We start from the raw sequence: 25,042 nt of genomic DNA, 5'->3' as shown, positions 1-25,042 counted from the left end.
GGAGGAAGAAGCAGGTGGATCTCTGTGAGTTGAGGACCAACCTGGTCTACATAGCAGGTTCCAGGGCAGACAGAAATACATAACAAAGAGTCCCTGTCTTTAAAAAAAAAAAAAAAAAGAAAGGGGAAAATTAATAAATTAGTTTTCAAAAAGAATTTTTCAAAAATGTAGAAAAGTGTAAATAGGATTCGAAGGTTAACTTTGCAGAACTGGGCAGATGAGATGGTCCAGCAGTTAAGAGCATTGACTGCACTTCCCAACATGTTCAATTCCCAGCATCTATATGCTGACTCACAGCCATCTACACCTCTAGTTCTAGGGGATCTGACACCCTCTTCTCAGTTCTGCAGGCACTGTGCATACATGTAGTGCGAATAACCATACGGAAACAAACGTGTATGCAATAAAATAAATAAATAAAAATTAAGCATCCGCCTTGCAGCTGTGGAGATGGCTCAATCCTCACTGAGTTCCTCAGTGTGAGGACCTTGCTGCTCAAGGACCTGAGTTCTGAGCTCCAGTACCCAGATAAAAAGCTGAACATGCCGTGTACATATGCACCCTCAGCCTTGAGACATAGAGACAGGCAAGTCCCTGGAACTTACTAGCTAACCATTCTAGCCAACTAGTGAGCTACACGTTCAGTGAGAAACTTTATCTCAAAGGTTAGGAGGATGGGGCTGGAGAGGTCACTCAGTGGTTAGGAGCAGTTGCTGCCCTTGCAAAGACCCTGGGTTTGGCTCTCAGCACCTACATGGCAGATCACAACCATCTGTAACTCCAGTACCAGAAGCTCTGATACTCTCTACTGGCCTCCTTAGCTGCTAGGCACACGGATACATGCAAGCAAAACACCCATACACATACAAATAAGTCTTTTTAAAGAAGTAAAGAACAACTTAGACACCCAGTGTCAACCTCTGGTCTACACACGTATACACACGCACATGCACATACATGTAGATACACAACTGGCAAGATTGCTCAGCAGGTAAAAGGTTCTGCCGCCAAGCCTGATGGGTCTTGGCAGGGCATGGAGGCACACACCTTTAATCACAAACACTTGGGAGGCAGAGATAGACAGGTCTCTGAGTTCGAGGCCAGCCTAGACTGGTCTAGTCTACATAGTGAGCTCCAGCTCAGCCATAGAGAGAGACCCTATCCCAAATAAAATAAAATAAACTGAGCCTGACCTCTGGGCCCCACTTGGTAGAAGGAGAGAAATATACCCATGAGTTGTCCTCCGAGCTCTATAGCTGCATGGTGACAAATGACCCCTGCCAAATAAATAAATAAATGTAATTTAATTTTTCTTTTTTTTTTTTTTTTTTTGGTTCTTTTTTTCGGAGCTGGGGACCGAACCCAGGGCCTTGCGCTTCCTAGGCAAGCGCTCTACCACTGAGCTAAATCCCCAGCCCCGTAATTTAATTTTTCTATTTTAAAAGGTCTAATATGAATGCCAATATATTTTTTATTCTCTTCTATTATAGTGGAGGGAATATTTTCTTTATAGCTGAATAGCTATATTAGTAGATTATTTGGAGGATAAGATTTATTGATAATAGTTTTTTGTTGATGTTACTTTGGGGTTTTTATGTCAAGGTCTCTCTACATAGTACTGGCTGTCCTGGCACTCACCGTGTATACCAGGCTGGTCTGGAACTCACAGGGACCCTGCCTCTGTCTCCTGAGTGCTGGAATTAAAGGTGTGCACCACCATATCAGGCGGATAATGTTTTAATATTCACACACATTGAGAGTTCCTACCTCTGAGTTCTGAGCAGCCCTGAGTCTTCCCTTTTGTGCAGGAAGTCAGGGCTATCCCTTCTTGTTCACCACTTGGGAAAACAGTCCACAGTTTTAAGTTTATGCTGACCCCGTGCATTTATTCACTACAGCTGCACAGTTGGGGATCTTCAAACCAAGATAGATGGCTTGGAAAAGACGAACTCAAAGCTTCAAGAAGAGGTTTGTAACTTAGCTCTAACAAAAGAGTGACCCAAGGTTAACCTGCCACCCCAGCTTTTTGGGCAGCTGAGCCAAGAAGATTCTAAGTTCAAAGCTGCCTGGGCTAGAGAATGAGTTCAAAACCAGCCTAAACAACTTACGGACCCCGTCTCATAAGTGAAGAGTGCTCCATGACAGAGTGCTCGCTGAGAATACACTGTACAAGAAGAAAAGAGAGGAGGAGGTGGGATAGTTGGTGCATCTGACCATGGCCTCTCACTGGGAGGAAGGGCAGAGTCCTCCCGAGGACTGTACAGGAGATGGAGCATCTGTGTTCCACCTGCGTAGCGTTTGCCTGTGAAACACTGAGGCTCATCTTGTCATAGAGCAAGTCTTTATCACCTCTGGGCAATGCACCGTCGGGTGGATGCAAAATGGAAGTTTTCTTTTCTACCCACCTTCGCTGTAGTGTTACATGCTTCCCTGCTGCCCCAGAGAACACAGACTACCCCAGAGGCACCCCAGCCCACCCCTTCTGTTTTGGCCTCTCAGGAGCACAGATCCAGTCTCCCCACAGTGTGGTCTTTCTCTGCTTTCTCACTAGGAAGAGAGAGAATGAAAGACAGGAAGAAGGAGGGCTGAGGCTGAGGAAGAAGGCTTGCTGCCCGCTGCCCCGCAATCTCCCTGCTGGATACATCTTGTCTCCTGTTAGCAGGAGGGGGCTTGCTCAGCCTTGAGACTTTCCACAGGTAGTAGGAAGGAGGAGAGCTTTGAGAAGGGATTAAGGAGCGTCTGGAAGTGTGGAGGCAGGATGCAGCAGGCCGGGAGGGTCTGTAAGTGAAGGACCCACCAAGGCTCACTGTAGCTGCTCTCCTTAGGGGCTCTCGAGGGAGGGGCTCAGGACTGAGTGAGTTAAAGGATACACAAAGACAGTATTCCTAGGGGATCGGCATGTGAGGTGCCACTGCAGTTAGCCCACATACCTGGCTGGGTAGGCAGACCTTGGAGCCTCCTGGAGATAGGTAGGTCCTTAAGCCTCGTTCTAATGTCTCTAAGTTGGGTGATACATAGAACTTATCATTTTGTTGTGGAAATTAAGTCAGCTTATTGTGGTACTCATGAAGCAGCACTGGGGAGGAGCTGAAGGCTTGGTTGACTTCAGAACAAGGCACTGCTCCCAGGCAGGTGGCATGCTTCAGCCTGAGAAACTTAGTGGCTGGGTGTTTTCCACAGCAGACTGCAGGGGAAAACTTGCTTTAGAGAACCCCTCACAGAGGAATGGGAAGTAGCTAATGGCTGTCACCTGCTTCTTCCCCTTTGACAACCTATGCCTCCAGGGCCTTAGGCTGTCTTTCTTAGGCACAGCAGTTGTTGAGAAACTTCAGTCTGTGGTCTTAGGAGAACTCTGAAGGGTTTTAAAGGGCAGTTCAGTGTCTCAGGATCCCTCCACTGGGGAAAAATGAAAGAGGCTTGTTCCTCGCTCCTCCTCTTCTGCAAGCAGGGACCTGGAGCTAGACTAAAGAGGGTCTAGCATCTGTGTTGTCCCATCTCCTTTGCTTCCCAGATAATCTGCTTACTAGACACATGCATTAATGACTCCAACTCTTCCTCCCTTAAGCCATGATGATGCATCTCAGAAGACGAAGGACTCCTCTGGGCCCACTTCTGATGACTTATGTTTGATTCTTTCCTCCAAAATCTTTAATCTCCCTTGACAATAAAATATATTTGTTTATCAAGAACCTGAACATGAGAACTAGGGAGATGGGTCGGCGGTAAAGTGCTTGCTCCATAAGCGTGAGGAACTGAGGGGGCTTCTCCAGCCCCCACTCATATGCCTGGAACCCCAGTGCTGGGAAGCAGAGACAGGCAGATCTCTGGGCTTGCCAGGCAAGCTCAGCCAGAACAGCACAGTCCATGTTCAGTGAGAGACCCTGCCTCAAAAACTAAACTGGAAGAATGGAGAAGACCCCTCTGCCAACCTCTGGCATTCACATGTGCATGCACAGGCAAGGGTGTGCACACACATGCAACAACAAATGGGGCTGAGAGTGGTAGCATGCTGTGCTGATCTCAGTACTTGGAAGGCAGAGAGAGTCAAGCACGTTTCTGTGAGTTCCAGGCCAGCCAGTAGCTACACAGTGAGACCCCATCCCAAGAAACAAGAAAACATGCTGAGATCCCTCCACTGGGGCCTACTTGAGTTTTTAAAATGACTGATGAGACTGTACCATACATGTCCCCCTGTTGGCATATCTTTTCTCATCATTAAAAGCTATTCTAAATGTTTGAGTGATGGCAAATTTCTGTTTGGCCTTCTGTAACCGTAGATAATGTGTGTGTATATATAAATTATCACTCGCATGAAGCATGAAGTAACTGATCTTGCAATGTGGGAAAAAATTTGGAGAGGGTACAGAAAGCCAGGATGGGGCAGGTGCAACAGAGTTTTTACTATGTTCTCTGGAAGTTTAAACCATACATTTCCTATTTAAAGGAAATAAAATACCAGGCGTTAAGGTGTGTCATAAATTGTGTAGAAGTAAGTGTCAGCTCTTAATATGGGCAGCAACATTAGTTTTGATGTTAAAAAAATATAAGAAATCTTTCTTAATCAGCTTTCAGCTGCAACAGACCGAATTTGTTCCCTACAAGAAGAACAGCAGCAGCTAAGAGAACAGAATGAATTAATTCGAGAAAGAAGCGAGAAGAGTGTGGAGGTGAGAGGCTGACCTGACAGCCAGGCAGTCTTCTTTTCTCTCTCTCTCTCTCTCTCTCTCTCTCTCTCTCTCTCTCTCTCTCTCTCTGTCTGTCTCTGTCTCTCTCTCTCTCTCTCTCTCTCTCTGTCTCTCTCTGTCTCTCTCTCTGTCTCTCTCTCTCTCTCTCATGCACGCACACACACATCATCGGTCTCAAGCTTGTAGCTGACCCTTGGCATGGTGGGGGAAGGCTTCAGGGTCCCCCTGAGAGTATTGAGTCTCCTGTATAAAATGGCATCACAGTCTTAGATGGCCTGCAGGTGTCCATCAAGATGCTTTACACCTCTCTAGATGACCTGTGGAAATGGTGGCCATCCTGGCTTTTCTGAGGAGGAGAGACCGAGCCTGCGCCATGCAGAGAAGAATGGCTCGCACTGTTCCCACCGCATGGTCCGTGTGTGAGCTCATGCTGAGCCTCCAAAGAGCAAGGCCAGCTGTGATGTCACTGTCCCAGACTCCAGAATATAGAAAAGGTGTCGTGTGTGATCAGAAAGTACCTCTCGTTGCTGTCCCTACACATGTCACACACATGCTACTAGATCACTTACAACTCCGCAGACTCCGGTCTTCGTACTTTAGAGTTCCAGTCTGTTCTTCTAACTGTTCTTTCTTGGCTCAGGGCTGAGTGGGCTGTCTTTCCATCCCTGGCTCTGTGGCTGGGCACAGCCTTCCTCCTCCTGCACTGTTTTAGCACCTTGTTCTTCCTCCACTGCAGATGTCCTAGGTCGCAGCTCTGCCTCACCTGGTAGCTTAAGGGTAGAGATCAGGTCTGAGTCATCACAGTGCTGGGTGAGAACGGCAATAAATGCAGTGTGACGGGTCTAAAGAGAGCCTTTCCCCCCAGGAATTCTTGTCCTGTCGTAAAGAAAATTAACTAAACCATTACACAGTTTAACTCATAATAAACTGTTGGGTTACCCACATGTGGTAGCACACCCATAAGTCTGTCACTAAAGAGGCCGAAGCAGGAGGATCACAAGTTCAAATCCTGCCTGAGGTACATAGTGAGCTGCTGTTGCACAGTCACACTAATGTGTCAGCCTGCTGGCAACCATCATCTTTCAGGCTATTACAGCTTTAAGATCCTTCATGTTCAAGAGGTAGAAAATTATCCTTTTGTTGTGCTAAGGATTGTGACATAGTTTGAAATGTATTGTCCCTAGCTCACTTTCCAACAGTGAGTCATTCTTGGTGTTCTTGTTTGATTCAGATAACAAAACAGGACACCAAAGTTGAACTGGAGACTTATAAGCAGACCCGGCAGGGCCTGGATGAAATGTACAGCGATGTGTGGAAACAGCTGAAGGAGGAGAAGAAAGTCCGACTGGTGAGACCCGGGGCCTTGGGAAGAGTCTGTCAGCTGCCCTCCAGAGGAAACCTGTCTACACTCCACATGTGTGCTCACACCTGCTGGCACTCCTAGAAAGCCGGAAATGGTCCTTTTTAGCTCATGTCTACCCTGCAGTTCTGTGTCATCATTTGTGTTTGTTCCCATTGTCTGCATCTTCTCTAGAGGCTGCCATGAGACCATTTCTGGCTCTCTGTCACAGGCTCTGGCCCACTGTTTCCATGCTGTGCACTGGAAGCCACAGTTCCATTTTGAACCTAGTTTTCCTGTGTGCTTTCTTGTCTTGGCTTCCCATAATACATATGGGACACTGGGTCCTGAGGCACCCGGGCCAGAAAGAACCATTTCAGAATGGTGGCAGCTGTCCCATGATAAAGTCCAAAGTACTCAGAAATTGTAGTCTTACTCCATGAGGTCTCCTGGTACACAGCCACAAGCCAGTCAATTCTGCAGACCATGAGACAACCTGGCTTCTAGAACTCTAGGCTCATGTTGACAGGTCAGTGTGAATCGCCCAGCATTGAAGGCCAAACATCTCTGGATTATCTCCGCCCACCAGCTTCCCCAGTAATGACATGGAGACTTTGTATTAATTATGAAAGCTCAGGCCTTATCTTAGACTGGTTCCCAGCTAGTCCTTATAACTTAAGTTCACCCATTTATATTAATTTACATTCTGCTACAGGGCTTGTTGCCTCCTCAATTTCTACCTGAGCCTGACTCTTTCCCAGAGCTCCTATCTCTGCTGGAAGTCCTACCTACTCTCTCCTCCTTTGCTGTAGGCCATCAGCTCTTTATTAAACCAATCAGAAGGTGTTAGGGAGTTTACAAGAGGTGATGCAGCTACCTGTAATCAGATCTCTGCCAGTACAGAAATCAGCATTGAATTATACAAAGACAACCTTTACATGGTGCTCAAAAAGATCACCCCAACATGGACTTGGTACAGAGCCAGATTTCACTCTACCATAAGAAAAGGGGGACAAAGAGCCAGGTGTGGTGGTGCTGTATTGCCAGTATACTCGGGAGCTAAGGCAGGAGATTAGTAGTTAAAGGCCAGCCTAGGTTACACAGTTAGACTCTCTCCAAACTGAGAAGAGGGAGGAGAGAGGAAGAAAGTAAAAAAGGGAAGGAGGAGGGACAGAGGGAAGGAGAGAGGGAGGAGAGAATGAATGAATGCAGTCCCATGAGACCTTTCTCCACCTGGCACACCTACCCTGCCTTGCAGTGACTCATGGTCACTGCCCATGACCCCACCTTAATTGAGTATGATCCCACCTCTGCCTCAGTGCTTCTTGTACATGTCATTAAAGGAACTAGAAAAGGAACTGGAGTTACAGATTGGAATGAAGACCGAGATGGAAATCGCCATGAAGTTACTGGAGAAGGACACCCATGAGAAGCAGGACACACTCGTTGCCCTCCGCCAGCAGCTGGAAGAAGTCAAAGCAATTAATTTACAGATGTTTCACAAAGTTCAGGTGAGAGCTGGCCTCAGGTCTGTAACACACACACACACACACACACACACACACACACACACACACACACACACACTGATGCCTTCCAGTGCTGTCTTCTTTCCTACAGAATATGCAGACAAGCCTAATCCTCAGCCTTCATGTTTTGTAGCATTTAGGTTTCTATGTTTGAAACAGGATCTCATGTGTAGCCCTGGCTGCCCTGGAACTCACAACATAGAGCAGGCTAACCTCAACCTCAGAGTTCCACTTGCCTCTGGCTTCTGAGGCTTAGGATTAGGCCTCTGGGATTAGGAGGGTGCACTGTGTCTGCTCATATATTTATTTTTAAAGGTTTATGTGCGTGTACATGTGTGTCTGTGTGAGTGTATGCACGCATGTGTGTGCAAGTACCTGAGGAGGCCAGATACCTCAGATTCCTTAGAGCATTTGTGAGCTGCCTAGTGTGGGTGCTGGGACCTCTTGGCAAACCATCTGTTTTAAGTTTTTACATTTTTTTCAGGTTTGGCTTGTACAGCGACATAATAGTGCATGTTAGGGAAAAGTGCTGTAGCAATCTACTAGAATGCCTTTGAAGTGTGGAGGTTTCTCTGTAACAGGGTGAGCCCTTCAGACCCTGCTCTTGGCAGTCACTCAGAGACCTAGGCAGCTTTGCAGTTGTGCCTCTGAGAAGGAAGAGGAAAGGAGCCATCCAGACACGTCCTGTCTCAAAGTGAGATGGACACTAGACACTGCCTCTGGTATGCCCCATGGGACTTGTTGATCATTGTAGCTACGGGGCTCTAGGAACTCCATCTTTTTCTAGGCTGCAGAATGGTGAAAGAGAGTATTTGTTGGTGGGCACATAATTGTCTGTCTATAGTTAACCCCAAGAGAGCTTCTGGGAAGTTCCATCCAGACCCTGGTTCCCCTCAAAGGCCATAGACTCTGGCTGATGGCCAGTAACTCTCCAGTGGACCATGTGACCTATGAGCTGGAAGTCAACTGCCCCTCTCACGATGGTCCATCGCAGCCTCTGATGATGGGGTAGAAACAGAGTATGCAGTGTAGATAACCAGCTTGGAAAGACACACTGTCTGAGTAGGAACTGCCAAGACCACCACAGCCCTAAACAGTAGGCTTTGTTTCTGCTTCTGAAAGGACTTTTGTGTCAACCGAGGGCCACCACCATCCTTGGCCACATTCTGAAGGAATTCAGGCAGTGTCCTTCTCAAAGATAAACAGCTTTGATGGCTAGCCTCTTGCTGGTGTCAGTTTGCCAGCCTGGCATTTGTAATAGGATTCCTAAGTATTTCTCATAGCAGATTCTTGGCTCGTTGGCAGTCCTGTCACCTCTGTCACAGGCTCTGGTCATTTCCCTCCCAAGTTCAGGGAATGCTCTTCTACCTCACTGCTCTGCATGACTGTCGGAGTCTGGGTCTACACCTGTGCCTGTGTCTCTCTGTTTTATTAATGATGGATCATCCAAAGTCCTAGACTTCTGTAGAGGAAACTAGGGTCTGATTTTCACTACATAGGGCCGCATGTATCCTAGGCAGGTGCTCTACCAGTGATCGTTCCTCCAGCCTTCATGAGCTGATTTACAGGGCCTATATGGCGAGTGTGTAGTCTTGGCTGGTTGGGTGGGTGGGTGGGTTGGTTGGTTGGTTTGGTTTGGTTGTTATGTATACCTGGCTGTACTGGAACTCTATATGTATACCAGGCTTGTCTCTGCCTCCCAAAGGCTAAGATTACAGGTATGTGCCTCCATGCCTGTCCTAGTGTTTAGTCTTCTATGTTGAAGGGTCAAGAGCAGTTGCTCCTCTAGCGCCTTCCTCTGGATGGGCTGTGTGTCTCTCTGCAAACTAGTAGGCTTTGGCCTGGACTCCCCTCTTCTTTCAGCACCTTGCTCAAACAAGGTTTACTAACTACTTTGCATAACTGGGAAGAACCACCAACTTTCCAGCTTGTCACATCAGCCTTGACAGCCTTTGGCCTTAAGAGCAGCACTCCCGTCTTGGCCATTGAGTCTGTCGTACTGATCAGCAGTGACAGAGATGTAGGCAGGGGAGTAACTGTGGGACTTTCCTGAGGTGAGGAGAGTGCATCTCACCTGTGCATCCTCATGAACTCTGTAGGGCGCTAACTAAATTAAGCTGTAGAATTCCCAGGTATCATCAGGGTTGATCACATGGGAACTCCCCACACATTAGGGTCAGAAGTGTTACTGATAAGGCAGGTCCCCCTCGCCCTTGTTATGGTCAGTCTTCTCCACGTTTCCTCTGCAGCTCTTTCTTTGAGCTGAACTACACTTAGCGTGCAGTTTCATCTTGTTTTCTTTGGTGCTGTCCTTAGTGTAAGTGTCTGTCAGAGCGCACCGTCTGTGTTCCCCAGGACTTCCTTCCGACCTCTTCCAACTGCAGCCTCTCTGTAGCCTGTCCTTTTACAGCATATCCTTTGTGACTTCAGAGTGTTCCCTCCTGCTTCCTGATACTGGGTATCTGCTCTGATTACACAGTGCATCTCACAGACGTGACTGAGGAACAGCGCTGCCTCTGACTGGCTCTTCAGCCCCCAGGCAGTCTCTTTTCTTCTGAGCCTCCCTCTCTTGATAGGAACAGGCTGACAGGCTCCCATGAGCACCTTCAAGGGATCACATGAACTGGCAAATGTGCCCAGGCTATGAGAATCCTCAGGAGTGGAGTTCACACTCACTCCAGAGCCAACCCCAGAACCTGCCTCTTTGCTCTTCTTCCATTGCCAGAGCTGGAGCCTTGACCTGGTTTGTGTTCCTGGACTCCAGGGAAGGACAGCCATTAATGAAATACTCTTGAGAGTGTGGTAGAGTGTGTTAACAGTGAAGTCTGTGTGTTGTGCAAAGATGTGGAGAAGGAGGCAGCTTACAGACCCCTCTCCTTGCTTTGATAGAGTGCAGAGAGCAGTTTACAGCAGAAGGAGGAAGCCATTGCATCTTTTGAAGGAAAAACCACCCAAGTGATGTCCAGCATGAAACAAATGGAGGAAAGGTAACCACGTCCTGGTGAACAGGCCATCTCTAGAAGGTTCTGAGTGTGCATGGGCCTAGAGATAGAATCCCACTGAGAAGCTCAGAAAAGTCGGGGTGACTGTTCTTCCTTGGTCACCCTCTGCCTAAGGAAAAGGCTGGGGTACAGCAGCCTAGCCTAAGTGATGTTCAGTCCTTCAGTCAGGCTTTTGGCCACTCCATCAGAGTGTCCTCTCAGGATTTGGAACTAGACAAAGAGTGAATTTCCACTGTCACATTCAAACATCAGCTCAGCAGTGGATCAGATCAGAGTTCCAGGGACTGAGATTGGCTCAGTAGTTATGAGCACTTACCCCAGTTCATTCCCAACATCCACAGTGGGTGGCTCACAATGACCTTTAACTCTAGCTCCATGAGATCTTCTGGCCTCTGCAGACTCCAATATACAGCGCACACACACACACACACACACACACACACACACACACACACACACACAAAATAAATTTTAAGAAAATGATAGCATCCCAAACAGACCCTCCCAGAGGTGGCCAGCTGTGTTTTGAGAGATGCTGATGCCAAACAAAGTGGTCCTTTGGATAAATAGTATCAGAGCAATTGGAACTTCATTTGCAAACAATGACTCTCAACCCCCACCTCTAATACGACAGAACAACTGCCTCAAAGAAGAGAGTAAAATTCAATGTAAAACTAAAAACTGAAAGTCTTTTGGAAGGAAACAGGAAACTCTGCATGACCTATGTCTTAGGATTTCATTGCTGTGAAGAGACACTATAACCATGGCAACTCTTAAAAAGGAAAACATTTAACTGGGGCTGGCTTATAGTTTCAAAAGTTTAGTCGGTAAACAACATGGGGGGAAGCATTGTGGCAGACATGGTGCTGGGGAAGGAGCAGAGAGTTCTACAACTGGATCAGCAGGCAAGGAGAGAGAGAGAGAGAGAGAGAGAGAGAGAGAGAGAGAGAGAGAGAGAGAGAGAGAGAGAGAGAGAGATGCTGAGAGAGGAGATGAGGCAGGGCTTAGCATTTGAAACCCCAAAGCCCACCCTCATACTTCCTCCAACAAGGCCACACCTCCTAATCCCTGTCAGGTATTTCCACTCCCTAATAACCAAGCAATCAAATATATGAGCCAATGGAAACCATTTCTATTCAAACCACCTCAACCTATAAGAGAGAAACAGGATGAATTTAGACTCTATCAAAATTCTAAACTTACTAAGCAACGTGTCACTAACCTTTAATTAATTCCAGCACTCAGGAGATAGAGGCAGGTTGATCTCTGATTTAAAAGAGTCTACAGAGTGAGTTCCAGGTCAGCCAGGGCTACACAAAAAAACGTTGTCTCAAAAATCCAAAAGAAAAAAAAATAATAATATTGTAGTGGTTTGAATATGCTTGGCCCAGGGAATGGCACTATTAGGAGTGTGGCCTTGTTGGAGGAAGGGTGTCACTGTGGGGTAGGCTTTGACATCTTCCTTCTAACTGCCTGGAAGCCAGTCTTCTCCTGTTTGCCTTTGGAACAAGATGTAGAAGTCTAAACTCCTCAAGCACTGTATATGCCTGGATGCTGTCATACTTCCTGTCATGATGTTAATGGACTGAACTTCAGAACCTCAGTAAGCCAGCCCCAATGAAATATTGTCCCTTATAAGAGTTGCCTTGGGGCTGGAGAGATGGCCCAGAGGTTAAGAGCATTGACTGCTCTTCCAGAGGTCCTGAGTTCAATTCCCAGCAACCACATGGTGGCTCACAACCATCTGTAATGAGATCTGATGCCCTCTTCTGGTGTGTCTGAAGACAGCTACAGTGTACCTATATATAATAAATGAATAAATATTAAAAATAATTATGAAAAAGAAAGAGTTGCCTTGGTCATGTTGTCTCTTCACAGCAATAAAACCCTAAGACAAATATCAATATAATAATACTTAAACTTTCATCCTATAAAAAGTAGTTAAAAGAATTAAAAGGAATTCTTATAAATTTAGTAAAAATTTGCAGATAATATCTGACAGTATCTGAACTTGTATTAGACTATATAAAGAACCCAGCAAACCAAACAATTCAACTAGAAACAGATGGAGCTGCAGGGACAGATGGGCATAAGGACCTGAATTCAGATCCAGAGAACCCACATGAAGCCATGTATGGATCTATAAAATCGGAGTGCCTATGGCAGGATAGGAGGCGAAGAAAGCCAAGTCCATGAAGCCTGTGGGCCGCAAGCCCTGTGCATACAGTGGCAAATATATGGATTTGTCTCAGCACGATGGAAGGGGAGGACCGGTGCCTTGGGTAATCCTCTAACCTCTACGTGTGCATGCCTTTGATCCTAGCACTTGGCAGGCTGAGGCAGGAGAATTTCTGAGTTCAAGGCCAGCTTCATCTGAGTGTTAGGACAGTCAGAGATACACAGAGAAACCCTGTCTTGAAAACCAAAAAGAAAAAAGAAAAAGCAGCGTCCATTCATCATTGTATAAATGCCTGGTTAGGTGACGAGCTGTGCATGGTGGTGCACATCTGCATGCTGAGGCTAGGTAGGAAGATCGAGAAACCAGCCTGAACTAGGTAGCAACTTCAAGGCACATCTAAGCTACAGAGCAAGATGCTATATAAGGAAGGAAGGGAGGGAGGGAGGGAGGGAGGGAGGGAGGGAGGGAGGGAGGGGAAAGGGAGGGAGAGTCGCAGCTCAAACTGAAAGTTTTTGGTTACTAGAGGTGAGCCTTTCTTACAAAGATGGAATCTGTGTGTGCTTGGCATTGCTGCAGGTTACAGCAGGCTGAGCGGGCCAGGCAAGGGGCAGAAGAGAGGAGCTACAAGCTGCAGCAGGAGCTCAGCGGGAGGGTCAGTGCCCTGCAGCTGCAGCTGTCCCAGCTGCGGGACCAGTGGTAAGGATCTGGGCAATGCAGGGCCAGCCTGAGAGGACTAGGAGGTGGCTTCCCACCTTCCTTCTTGTCTCCAACAAGAGTAAGAGATAGTCAGTCCCTCACCTGAGTTCACCCTTGCAAGGGTAAGTTAACATGAGAATATATCAGGTATGATACCCAAACCTGGTTCACAAATGAGAACCTGTGTCCCCAGCCTCCTTGAGTGGCAAAGGATAAGTCAAGATCCAACCAAACTCACTCCTGACCATAGTCACTCTCCCGACCCTTTGGTCTCTTCCTGTCTACTGAATGTTCACAGAAAGAAGCCAGATGATACTGAACTTTCTTGCTGCTCATGTGGGTCCTTGTTTAGTCCTCAGTGTTTTTCTCTCATTGGCATAATAGCCAAGTATGTACCTGGCAGCTCCTAGTCTTTTGGGAGCTCGGGTGGCCATGTAGGAGGAGGAAGAGGCGGCATGTAATGGTTTTGATGTCTATTCAGATGGTTCCCCATATCTTGTATGGTAGACTGTGGGTCTTCCTTGGAAATTTCCCATTGAAACTAACTGTAATTCACCTTTGGGGAAACAACAGCTCAGGTCTAGAGAAAGAACTGAAGTCAGAAAAAGAACAAAGACAAACTCTTCAGAGAGAACTACAGCATGAGAAAGACACCTCCTGTCTGCTGCAGACAGAGCTGCAGCAAGTGGAAGGCCTGAAGAAGGTAAGAGCTGCCTGTGGCCAACACAGCGACCTTTAGCTCCACGGAGGACCATCCCTCCCCTGCCTCTGTGTGGGAGCAGGGACTGGGGCAGTGTTTCACCCCAACAGCGAGTCTGTCCTAAAAGGAGATTTCATAAGCTTGAGAGTAAGAACAAAGACGGGGGTGGGGGTGGGGGCACTAGGAAGAGCAGAAAGAGAAGCAGAGAAGAGAAGGGAGGGCCAAGCCAGCACCGAGTGAGCAAGCTTTGCCCTTGTGGCTGGTCTTAGGGTTGCCTACTATCTGGAGAGCTGGTGCGAGACAAGTCAACATTTTCACCAAAAACCTGTGCATGTAAGCTTCTCCCCAGAGGTTAGTGAGCCATTTTTCCCAAAGGTCAAGAATCCCAGGAGGCAGACAGAACCAGACCCCATAGTCATCCCATGCTCCATCTCCTGGCATCGGCTCAGTCCTCTGGAGTCCCCAGTGTCACTTTCAGGAATGTCCTGGATAGGTGAGCAAGAGTGGAGTGTTGAGCCAGTGACATCTTGTAGTAGGAGGAGACCTCTCAGGAAACTCAGCTGATGGCAGTCTGCCGCACCGTGATTTCCTGGATACCTCCATGCATCCTGAGCGTCGGGCTTCCAAACCCACGGACCTCACCTGGCTAACAGAGCCAGGTGTGCACTGCCCTCAGTGCACCTGCCCTCAGTGCACCTGCCCTCAGTGCACCTGCCCTCAGTGCACCTGCCAGGGAAGGAAGGGGCTCAAGAGCCACACCAGCCGGAGAGGGCAGAGGAGAGGACACTGGGCATGAAAGGACCCAGAAAGTGTCTCTCATTGAACACACCTACCTCAAAAACCTTCAGTCTGCTGGATGCCGCCAGTGAAGGGGCAGATGCATGCTCCCCACGGTCACTCTGACCTTTTCATTTTAAGACAAGGTCTCACTGCATTGTGCTCTCTGGCCAGCAATTTGATATGTAGAACAGACTGGATACAGAGGTCTGCCTTCTACCTCCCAGGTTCTGGGATTAAAGGTGTGCGTTCAGCCCCTTAGTCTTTTAGAGACCTTGACATAGACAAATTCAGGGTTCGTGGATTTTTGTGAAGAAAAGAATTCCATGACTAATCAATACAAAGCAGTTGGAGTTCTATTAAATATCTTTTTAGAAACACTTTTATCACATTTATTGTGTGTGTGTGTGTGTGTGTGTGTGTGTGTGTACATATGTGTGCACACGTGACAGTTAGAGGACAGCTTGCAGGTATCAGTTTTCTCCTACCACTGAATGGGTCTTAGAGGTCAAAGTCAAGTTGTCAGACTTGGTGAAAAGTGTCTTAATCCACTGTCCAAAGATTTTCTTCTTTTTCTCCAAAGACATTTTAAAATAGACCTTAGAACTAGGTGATGATGGCACACACCTTTAGTCCCAGCCTTTGGGAGGCAAAGGCAGGGGATCTCTAAGTTGGGGGCCAACCTGGTCTACAAAGTAAGTTCCAAGACAGCTAGGGTTACACAAAGAAACCCTATCTCAAAATAAATAAATGGATGGATGGATGGAAGGATGGATGGAAGGATGGAAGGATGGATGGATGGATGGATGGATGGATGGATGGATGGATGGGAGGATGGATGGATGGATGGATGGGAGGATGGATGGATGGAAGGATGGATGGATGGATGGATGGAAGGATGGATGGATGGATGGGTGGATGGATGGGTGGATGGATGGATGGAAGGATGGATGGATGGATGGATGGAAGGATGGATGGATGGAAGGATGGATGGATGGATGGATGGATGGATTAAAGGAAGGATGGATGGATGGATGGAAGGATGGATGGATTAAAGGAAGGAAGGATGGATGGATGGATGGAAGGAAGGATGGATGGAAGGAAGGATGGATGGATGGATGGATGGAAGGATGGATGGATGGAAGGAAGGATGGATGGATGGATGGATGGATTAAAGGAAGGATGGATGGATGGATGGAAGGATGGATGGATTAAAGGAAGGAAGGATGGATGGAAGGATGGATGGAAGGAAGGATGGATGGATGGATGGATGGATGGATGGATTAAAGGAAGGATGGATGGATGGAAGGATGGATGGATGGAAGGAAGGATGGATGGGTGGAAGGAAGGATGGATGGGTGGAAGGAAGGATGGATGGGTGGAAGGAAGGATGGATGGATGGAAGGAAGGATGGATGGGTGGAAGGAAGGATGGATGGATGGAAGGATGGATGGAAGGATGGATGGATGGAAGGATGGATGGATGGATGGATGGATGGATGGATGGAAGGATGGATGGATGGATGGATGGATGGAAGGATGGATGGATGGAAGGATGGATGGATGGATGGATGGATGGATGGAAGGATGGATGGATGGATGGATAGAAGGATGGATGAATGAATAGAAGATAGATGACAGAACAGACGTTAGAGCCAGTGGGGTGGCTGAGCAGATGAAGGAGCTTGACTCTAAGCCTGACCACCTGGGTTCAATCCGCAAACCCACAAGGTAAAAGGAGAGAACAGACCCTCTGAGGGCTATCCTCTGACATGCACGTACATGTGCCCATATTCATGTACTCACATGCAGACACACAAAGAAATGTAAAAAGAATTTAAGCCATTTTTGAAGCAAGACAACTTTGTATAAAGTTCGTATGTGTACTTTCCAGATAGCTGTTGGGGGCCGGGATCCCGTGCACGCACTATCACATCCAGCCCAGATGACTGTTCTTAAAACCAATGCCTTCAGTAGGTTCCCAAGACAAGCAAAGCTTTACTTGCCCATTGGAGTAATTGTTTTGGTTTTTAAAACAGCAACTATGTAGACAGGGTCTCACTACATGGACACCCACACGCTTCTGTGTCTCAAGTGCTGGGATTAAAGGTGTGAGGTGTGTGCCACCAGAAACTTTGGGGAAGGGGTTAGAGATGGTCTGTGTAACCTTGGCTGTCCTGAAACTAGTCCAAACTCTACCTGCCTCTGCCTCCTGAATGCTGGGATTAAAAGTGTAAGCTACTGTGAGCTGGTGAGATGGTTTACCAGTTAAAAACATTGGCTACTCCTGCAGAGGTCCTGAGTTCAATTCCCAGCAACCACATGGTGCCTCGTAACCATCTATAAAGGGATTTGATGCCCTCATCTGGCATGTTGGTATATGTGCAACTACATTTAAAAATATTCATAATTTTTAAAAAGTGTGTGCCACCATGCCCAGCCCAGGTAACTATTCTGAACTGGCCTGACTGTATCCCACCCCGTCCTGTGCTCTTGTATCCAGCTAAAAGCCGACTGTTTGAGGGAGTCTCCTGCAGCCCAGGCTGATCTCAAACTCACTGTGTCCCTGCCTATAGCTGGTGCGAAGTCATCCATCCTCAGGAGTTGACAGCCAAGCAACAAAGCTACTTTTTGCTTTTGTAAAACATTCTGATCTCTTGACCACGGTGCTTACTAAACATTTACAAAAGGAAAATGCAATCATGTGTGAACATGTGTCTTGTCTATTTCAGGAGCTTCGGGAGCTCCAAGACGAGAAGGCAGAGTTGCGGAAGGTCTGTGAGGAACAGGAGCAAGCCCTCCAGGAAATGGGACTGCACCTTAGCCAGTAAGAGCCACCCACATGCAAGACTGGATCTATGCACCTTCCAGGCCTAGTGCAGGAGGAACCAGCCGGGAGGCCTCTCAGCTTTCCTGGGGTGACCTCCCAGGAAGTCAGGCCTCAGGAGGCAGCTATGTGGCACTTAGTTCTTTGACCAACCCTAGTGGATCTGTCACCTGGCAGGTCTAAGAGAAGAAAAGTTCCTCTTGCACCGTCATGACCAGAGCCTTGGGGGATTGTGACCAGTTCAGCCAGGATACATGTGACCAGAAGAGGTTTAGAGATGGGAACCAAACAAGAGAAAGCTAGAAAAATCAGGAAGTATGAGACTGTACACAACTTTTTGTTTTTTTTTCTGAAAAGTTGGAAGGTCTCCTATTTTGCTTTTTAAAGTATTTATTTTTATTAATTTTTAGTATGGAGAGGCAGAATATACACGTAAGCACTGTGCCCTCAGACTCCAGGGTATTGGGTCTCCTGAAGCTGGAGTTACAGGCAATTGTGAGCCACCTGATGTGGGTGCTGGGAACTGAACTCAGGTCCCCAAGAAAAGTAGTGAGTGCTCTTAACTACTGAGTATCTAATCTCCAGTCCCAAAGGTTGTACACTTGTGGTACTAGAGATTGAACTCGGGACATGTGTCCTGTCACTGCTTTGTCCCAGCCTTAGGTGTTTGGTACAGTCTTACTATGTAGCCCAGGTTAGCCTTGAACTTCTAGTCCTCCTTCTGAAGCCTCCATATGAGGATTAGAGATTGCCCCACAATGCTAAATGAAAGGTCTCCTATTACTAAGAAAGGAGGACATTCTGCCTTTGTCCTCTCCCATATGCTAACAAAGGCTCATTCACTATTCTCTCTCAGCGTCTTTCTGGGCTACTGATGGACCACACCCTACCCTGAGCTTTTCTCTACACACACCACACTGCTTTTTCTAGACCTGGTACTTGCCATGTTCTGCTCTTTTCCCTACTCCCACCCTACTCTCCCTGAATAAACACAAGGCCAAGTGTCTGTCCCCATGCCAAGCTCAGGTGAACTCCTTGCAGCCCAGGAGCACTCACCAGGAGCAGATGTGGAGCTGACTGGAGGGGGCTACTTGTGTTTATACCTGGGGCTTCCTTTTGCCTGTCCCCACAATGGGTGGGCACAAAGCAGAGTCATACCTAGGGTCCTCAAAGATGTGGGCTTCTGACTTTGGGGCTGTCTCAGTGCTGCCACGTGATCTAGCTTTGGAATCCTACCTGGAGATGCTCAGTCACTGTGACCCTCTAAGCCATGCTGTTGTGGCTGTCCAGAGTTAGGTGTACATGCAACCCAGATAGGACTGCCCAAGTAGCCACTTCGCCCTATCTCCCCTTCCTGCAGGGCCATGCCAGGTCAGCCTCTTGTTCAGTCAGTCTGCTGGCCTTTTTCTGCAGCTGGACAGGGAAAGGGGTACCTGCTAGTCAATAACAAAGGCCATGGCGGTTTTTAGGATGTTTTGATGCTATGTTTAAGCTCTGGCTTAATTCAGCCTATCTCAGAAATCTACCTAGCAATCTAAGGTATTTAAGAATAATCAGCTTTTGAAGAAAGCCCAAGGCTAGCTATGGTGGCACACACCTTTAATCCTAGCATACAGGCAGGTGGACCTCTGAGTTCAAGGCCAGCCTGGTCTACAGAGTGAATTTTAACTTGTCCCCAATTACTTGGGGTTAATTGCCAGGCATAGTGGAGGACACTGTTAGTCCCAGCATTTTGGGAGGCAGAGACTGATGGATCTCTGAGTTTGAGGCTACTCTGGTATACATATTGGCCTCCAGGGAAGCCTGGAACCTGAGACCCTGTCTCAAAAAAGTAAATAAATAAAACACAAAAATAAAAGTAAGGGCCGTAGACTCTGTGCTACAGTCATGGTCTATCTGCACCAACCTGCACTTCCGAGCCTGGGGCACAGGCCCAAAAGGCCTGTGCCAATTGGAAACGCTAAAGAGGTGGAGGCAGGAGGATCACAAAGTTGAGGCCAGTCTAAACTACACATGGGATTGGGAAGATAGTTCATTGGATAGAGCACGTATTCGCTCTTCAAGCATGAGGACTGGAGCTTGGATCCCAGCAGCTACACTAACAGCCAGTGGGTAGGTAATCTGCCTGTAATCCCAACACTCAGGTAGGCAGGCTATCCCCCAGGGCAAGTGACTAGCTAAACTAGCCATGTCAGCAAGCTCTGGTGAGGTAAAGTGGAAAAGTGATCAAGGAGAACACCCAATATCGTGCATCTGTTCCCATCTGACATGTGCGAACAAGCATGTGGGAACACCCCACACACACACACACACCCACACGCCACACATGCACACGCCACACATGCGCACGCCACACATGCACACACTGTACATACACACACCACGCATGCACATACCATACACACATCACACATACACACACACTGCACACACATATACACACCATATATACCACACACGCATACACCACACACACTACATATGCACACGCCACACATGCACACACACTATACACATGCCATACATACACACCACACATACACATGCCACAGGTACACACCAAAAAAAATCCAGAAGTTTCCCCTCAGATCGCCAGCACAGTGTTTCATTTTTGCTGACGTAGTTCTACCAACCTAAAGCTTGTGCAAGCCTCTCTTCTGTGTGAAGGAGCTGTTCATCCATTAAAGAATGGAGAGTCACAAAAATGGGGAGCATTTTAAAAGCACCCTGTTTCATCCTTCTACTCCAGGGTCCATCCGTACCAGCACCCGTCCCCACCCCCACCCCCAGTCAGTACATTAGCTGTGTCTTAATCGTTCACTGCTGAAACATTGTCTCTGTTTTTGCAGGTCCAAACTGAAGATGGAAGACATCAAGGAAGTAAACAAGGCTCTGAAGGTATGGATAGAATGGAGGGATGGATAGAATGGAGGGATGGATAGAATGGAGGGATGGATAGAATGGAGGGATGGATAGAATGGAGGGATGGATAGAATGGAGGGATGGATAGAATGGAGGGATGGATAGAATGGAGGGATGGATAGAATGAAGGTATTAGATAAAATGACTTCTACCAACAGAGTCACAGCCCAGCGTGCTGCAGTGCTGCAAACCCAACATTCAGGAGGCAAAGGCCACCAGTCACGGAGTTGAAGGCTGGCCTAGCTAGGCTTACACAATGAGACTGTCTCATTGAACAATAAAGACTACTCAGAGTGCCCCCCCAACACACACACAGTGGTGACAGCACAGTGGGCAGGCATTCTGAGACGTCAGCGCTGCAGGTGGACAGGCAGGAGCTGCTGGTGGCTGCTGTTCTAAGACCCTAGCCCTAAGCCCAAGCTCTTGGTAGACGCTATGCCCGTTGGCTCTCTGACCTTGTGTGCTTGAGAAGTTAGCAGACAGCAGGGTCTCTGCTCTGCATGTCCACGAGGTGCCAGGTAGAGAGGGCCTCCTCATCCAGTTGCCACAGCAGAGCAGAGGGGCTCCTTCAAAGGGAGCCCAGCAGAAGTAGGGATTCCTGGCTGCTCCTGCTCTTGAAGGAAGCTCCTTTTTTTTTTTTTTTTTTTAAGATTTATTCATTTATTATATATGAGTACACTGTAGCTGTTTCCAGATACACCAGAAGAGGGCACCAGATCTCATTACAGATGGTCGTGAGCCACCATGTGGTTGCTGGGAATTGAACTCAGGACCTCTGGAAGAGTAGTCAGTGCTCTTAACCACTGAGCCATCTCTCCAGCCCTGAAGGAAGCTCCTTGATTGTAGTTGTTGGGGGCTGCTGTCTCTGTCTTGCTATGCAGTGTGTGCGTGACAGTGGCAGCTGACAGCTCCAGAGGGATTTTCAAGAGTAAGGGGGAGTACCTTAGGTAGCCCCAGCAGCCTGCTCCTCTGGTAAAGGGTGTCATGGGCCCTTCACACTTCTGCAGAATTCCTAAGGGAGAATACACTTTAGTTTTCCCTTGTAAAAATTTGCAAGACATCCTCTTCCAGAGCCTCCGTTTTCATTTATGTAAAGTAGCTAAGCTGTTCCCCGAGGCCTCTTGAGGACCCAGGGCCGGGTGTGCAAAGGAGCTTCACTGGGCTGAAAACTTCCCTCCCCTGCATGTTGTCTCTGCAGAAGTCCATGCTCAGATCTGGTCAGCCTTCCCTCCAGCCAATTTAGCTAGTCATGGGATCATGGCTCAGGCCAGACATGGGGGTTACAGGCACTGGAGTTTGACTGTGGTGACCTCAGCTACAGGGAACTTAATAGAACAGGGAAGTCAGGTGGTAGTGGTCCACACTTTTAATCCCAGCACTTGGGAACCAGAGGCAGTCAGATCTCTGTGTTCAAGGCCAGCCTAGTCTGTAGAGTGAATTTCAGGACGGCCAAGTCTACAGAGAGAAGCCCTGTCTCAAACAAACAAAAGGACAGGATAGCATCTTGGCTGAATCAGCCTTGATAGCGGCCAGGATGCTGTAAGCAGGCACTTTATATGGACATGCGAAGTCCACTGCAGCCACTTGAGAGAACAGACGTCATCATCTAGTGAAGCAGCAAGGCCTGGTGAGAAAATGCGGCAGGCAGTCACAAGATAGTAGGTGCAGCCAGCCAGGGACTGCCAGGGACTGCCAGGAGGTACAGTTCTCAGGTGCTCTTTCTTCCTCAGGGCCACACATGGTTGAAAGATGACGAGGCAACACATTGTAAGCAGTGTGAGAAGGACTTCTCCATTTCCCGGAGGAAGGTATGTAGGAGCCACTCCTTGGTTGCCTGGAAAAGCCTCTTTTCACTACAGCTCTGCCCATTGATCAGCTGGAGCCCCTAGCCCCACGTTCTCTAATGACTGGCATGGGTGGGGCAGCCATGTGTACAGCCATGTGTAGTTCTGTGTAGAGCTGCTGCAAGTGTGTATGACACTGGCAGTCCTCTATATGCAGCAGGACCAGTTGGTTGACTAACAGGCAAACCACCTGATCAGTTAGAGGCTGCCTAAAAGCACATGGGTCTAGGACATAGCCATTTAGAGAAGCCACGCCTTACATGATAGGTGTGGGGTCCCACTTCCCCAGTAGTCTTAACTGCCTTTGTCCCAACTTCTAGCACCACTGCCGGAACTGTGGCCACATTTTCTGCAACACCTGCTCTAGCAACGAGCTGGCTCTGCCCTCCTACCCTAAGCCAGTGCGTGTGTGTGACAGCTGCCATACCCTGCTACTGCAGCGCTGCTCTTCCACAGCCTCCTGAAGCCATCAGCCCTACCAGCAGGGACCTTAGCCTGTTGACCTCCATCCTCAAGAGTGGAGGGAGCCTCAGGTACAGTGCCAAACTTGGGATCTCCAGAGACCTGCAGGGACCCAAGAGAATCAAAGGAAAGAATGAAGCCTTCACCAGGCCGTCAGCCTCTGAAGAGAGCGCCCAGTGGCGGCTGAGCACTTTCCATGGCTTATGTGGAGCCAGCTCCTGTAGATACACTTCGTGTCCTCGGTTATGTCCTGGCTTTGGGACAGGTGCAAACTCACAATTTTGCTATGCCACTTTCATTCTTCAGAGGATTGACCTGTTTTGCAGCAGTTTGCTAGTACAGAATCCTCTTTCCTACCCGCGTCCCACAGAAACCTTGATTTCTGCTGTGCTTTGAACCGTGTGGGTCTGTCAGCGTGCCTTGTCCGCTTCAGCACCCAGCATTGGCCATCATGCCCCTGGCAACTCCTACTGTTAGCCCTGCAATAAAGTCCTTTATTTTTCACTCTTGTACAAAGTGCTGGCCTCCAGCTTGCCTGGGGAGGAGGGCCTGCTGGGTTTGAGCTCTTCAGCTGTGTTGCTTTGACTCAGGCTGCTCTATCCAGGTGAACCAAAGCCAGGGTAAAGGACCTCAAGCCTGTCACCAAAGTCCAACTGAGTTACTTACACAGATGCCTGACTCAAAGTGGAGTTACATCTGCATTGCAGTCAAGTACAAATGAGCCAATAACGACCACTGTACAGCCTCCGCCTGCCTTGAAAGTCCTCAAAACACTGAGCCTGTAAAAGGCAGATGGCTAACAGGTTTGTTTTTTTTTGTTTTTTTTGTTTTTTTTTTTTGAGACTAAGTCTCAAATAGCCTGGTCTGGTCTCAAATTCAAATGTAGCCAAGACTTGAACCTTGAAGGTATTCCCTTGCCTCCACCTCCCAAGTACTAGCATTCTAAGCATGTGCCACCATGTCCAACAAAACACACAAAACCTATTTTATACATGTTGGGTTACCTCAAGTAACTTACTAAAAACTGGCTGAGTACTTTTTTTTCAATTTATTTTATGTATGTAAATACAATGTCCCGCTCTTCAGACACACCATAAGACACACATCAGATCTCATTACAGATGGTTGTGAGCCACCATGTGGTTGCTGGGAATTGAACTCAGGACCTCTGGAAGAGCAGTCAGTGCTCTTAACCTCTGAGCCATCTCTCCAGCCCCCTATCTGAGTACTTTTATACCATGGCAAAGCTGAGCCATCCATCAGGACCATGTAGCTACATGAGACTTGTAGTGCTAGCAGACATCTGTGGTCATGTAGACTGTCTATCTTCCTTATGGTACCACCCAGTGCAAGTTCACATACCCCTCCCAAGGTCAGTGTTCTCAGACTTCTTTAGGCAGAAGTAGGCAAGTGCCAGGGTACAGGTCAGATAGGAGCTTACTAGAAGTTCCCTCTACCACGTGGAGTCCAGGGATCAAACTCAGTCATTAGGCTTGGCAGTAAACACCTTTACTCAATGAGCCATCTTGCTGGCTTGACTCTAAGTATTGAAACATCTACTCTCTTGCTCTCTCTTGCTCTTCCCCCTTTGTCCCTTCTCTCCCCATTCCCCTCCCCGCTTCTCTCCATGTACTCATGGCCGACCTCTACTCTTCTACTCTTCCTTATCTCTCTCTTGTCCCTCTCCCCCTTGTCTTGTCATTAAACCTCTCCACTTGGAAAAAATATCTAGCTGCACCTGGCAGTCAGTCTATACCTGACCCTTTGTTCACAAATGACACCTTCACTGCTGAACCTGACCTGATTATTGTCCAGACTCAGCCGAAATCAATCCAAGCCTGTATCTCCTGCTTCCCATTTCAGTCAGAACTGGTACCAGCACTTTAGTCTCCAGACTTTCCATGTTTTGTAAATGAGAAACAGGGTGTATTAGGCCTCTGTCTCTTCTCTAACCCCCATTTACCCAAAGTTCTATAGCAAAAACTGCACATCCAGGCTTTAAAAACAGGCCTGAGGGGCTGGAGAGATGGCTCAGCAGTTAAGAGCACCCGACTACTCTTCCAGAGGTCCTGAGTTCAATT

The 25,042-nt window shown here is 47.8% G+C and overlaps 1 protein-coding gene across 2 annotated transcripts in view; it reads left to right on the top strand.

Moving 5' to 3' along the window:
* Nucleotides 1-25,042, top strand: part of Rufy1 (RUN and FYVE domain containing 1) — a 48,042-nt gene that overhangs the window by 20,880 nt on the left and 2,120 nt on the right. The window contains exons 8-18 of one of the 2 annotated variants that reach the window (XM_087572873.1): nt 1,899-1,968; nt 4,566-4,667; nt 5,917-6,033; nt 7,368-7,535; nt 10,443-10,540; nt 13,311-13,430; nt 14,004-14,133; nt 17,639-17,733; nt 20,583-20,631; nt 22,386-22,463; nt 22,820-24,969. In XM_087572873.1, coding sequence (XP_087428999.1) covers nt 1,899-1,968; nt 4,566-4,667; nt 5,917-6,033; nt 7,368-7,535; nt 10,443-10,540; nt 13,311-13,430; nt 14,004-14,133; nt 17,639-17,733; nt 20,583-20,631; nt 22,386-22,463; nt 22,820-22,963 — 1,171 coding nt within the window. In that variant the 3' untranslated portion in view covers nt 22,964-24,969. 2 annotated transcript variants of the gene reach the window in all.

Source organism: Rattus norvegicus, chromosome 10 (assembly GCF_021556685.1).
Source record: "Rattus norvegicus strain SHRSP/BbbUtx chromosome 10, alternate assembly SHRSP_T2T, whole genome shotgun sequence".
Classification (NCBI taxonomy): domain Eukaryota; kingdom Metazoa; phylum Chordata; class Mammalia; order Rodentia; family Muridae; genus Rattus; species Rattus norvegicus.
This window is presented reverse-complemented; position numbering and strand designations above follow the sequence as displayed.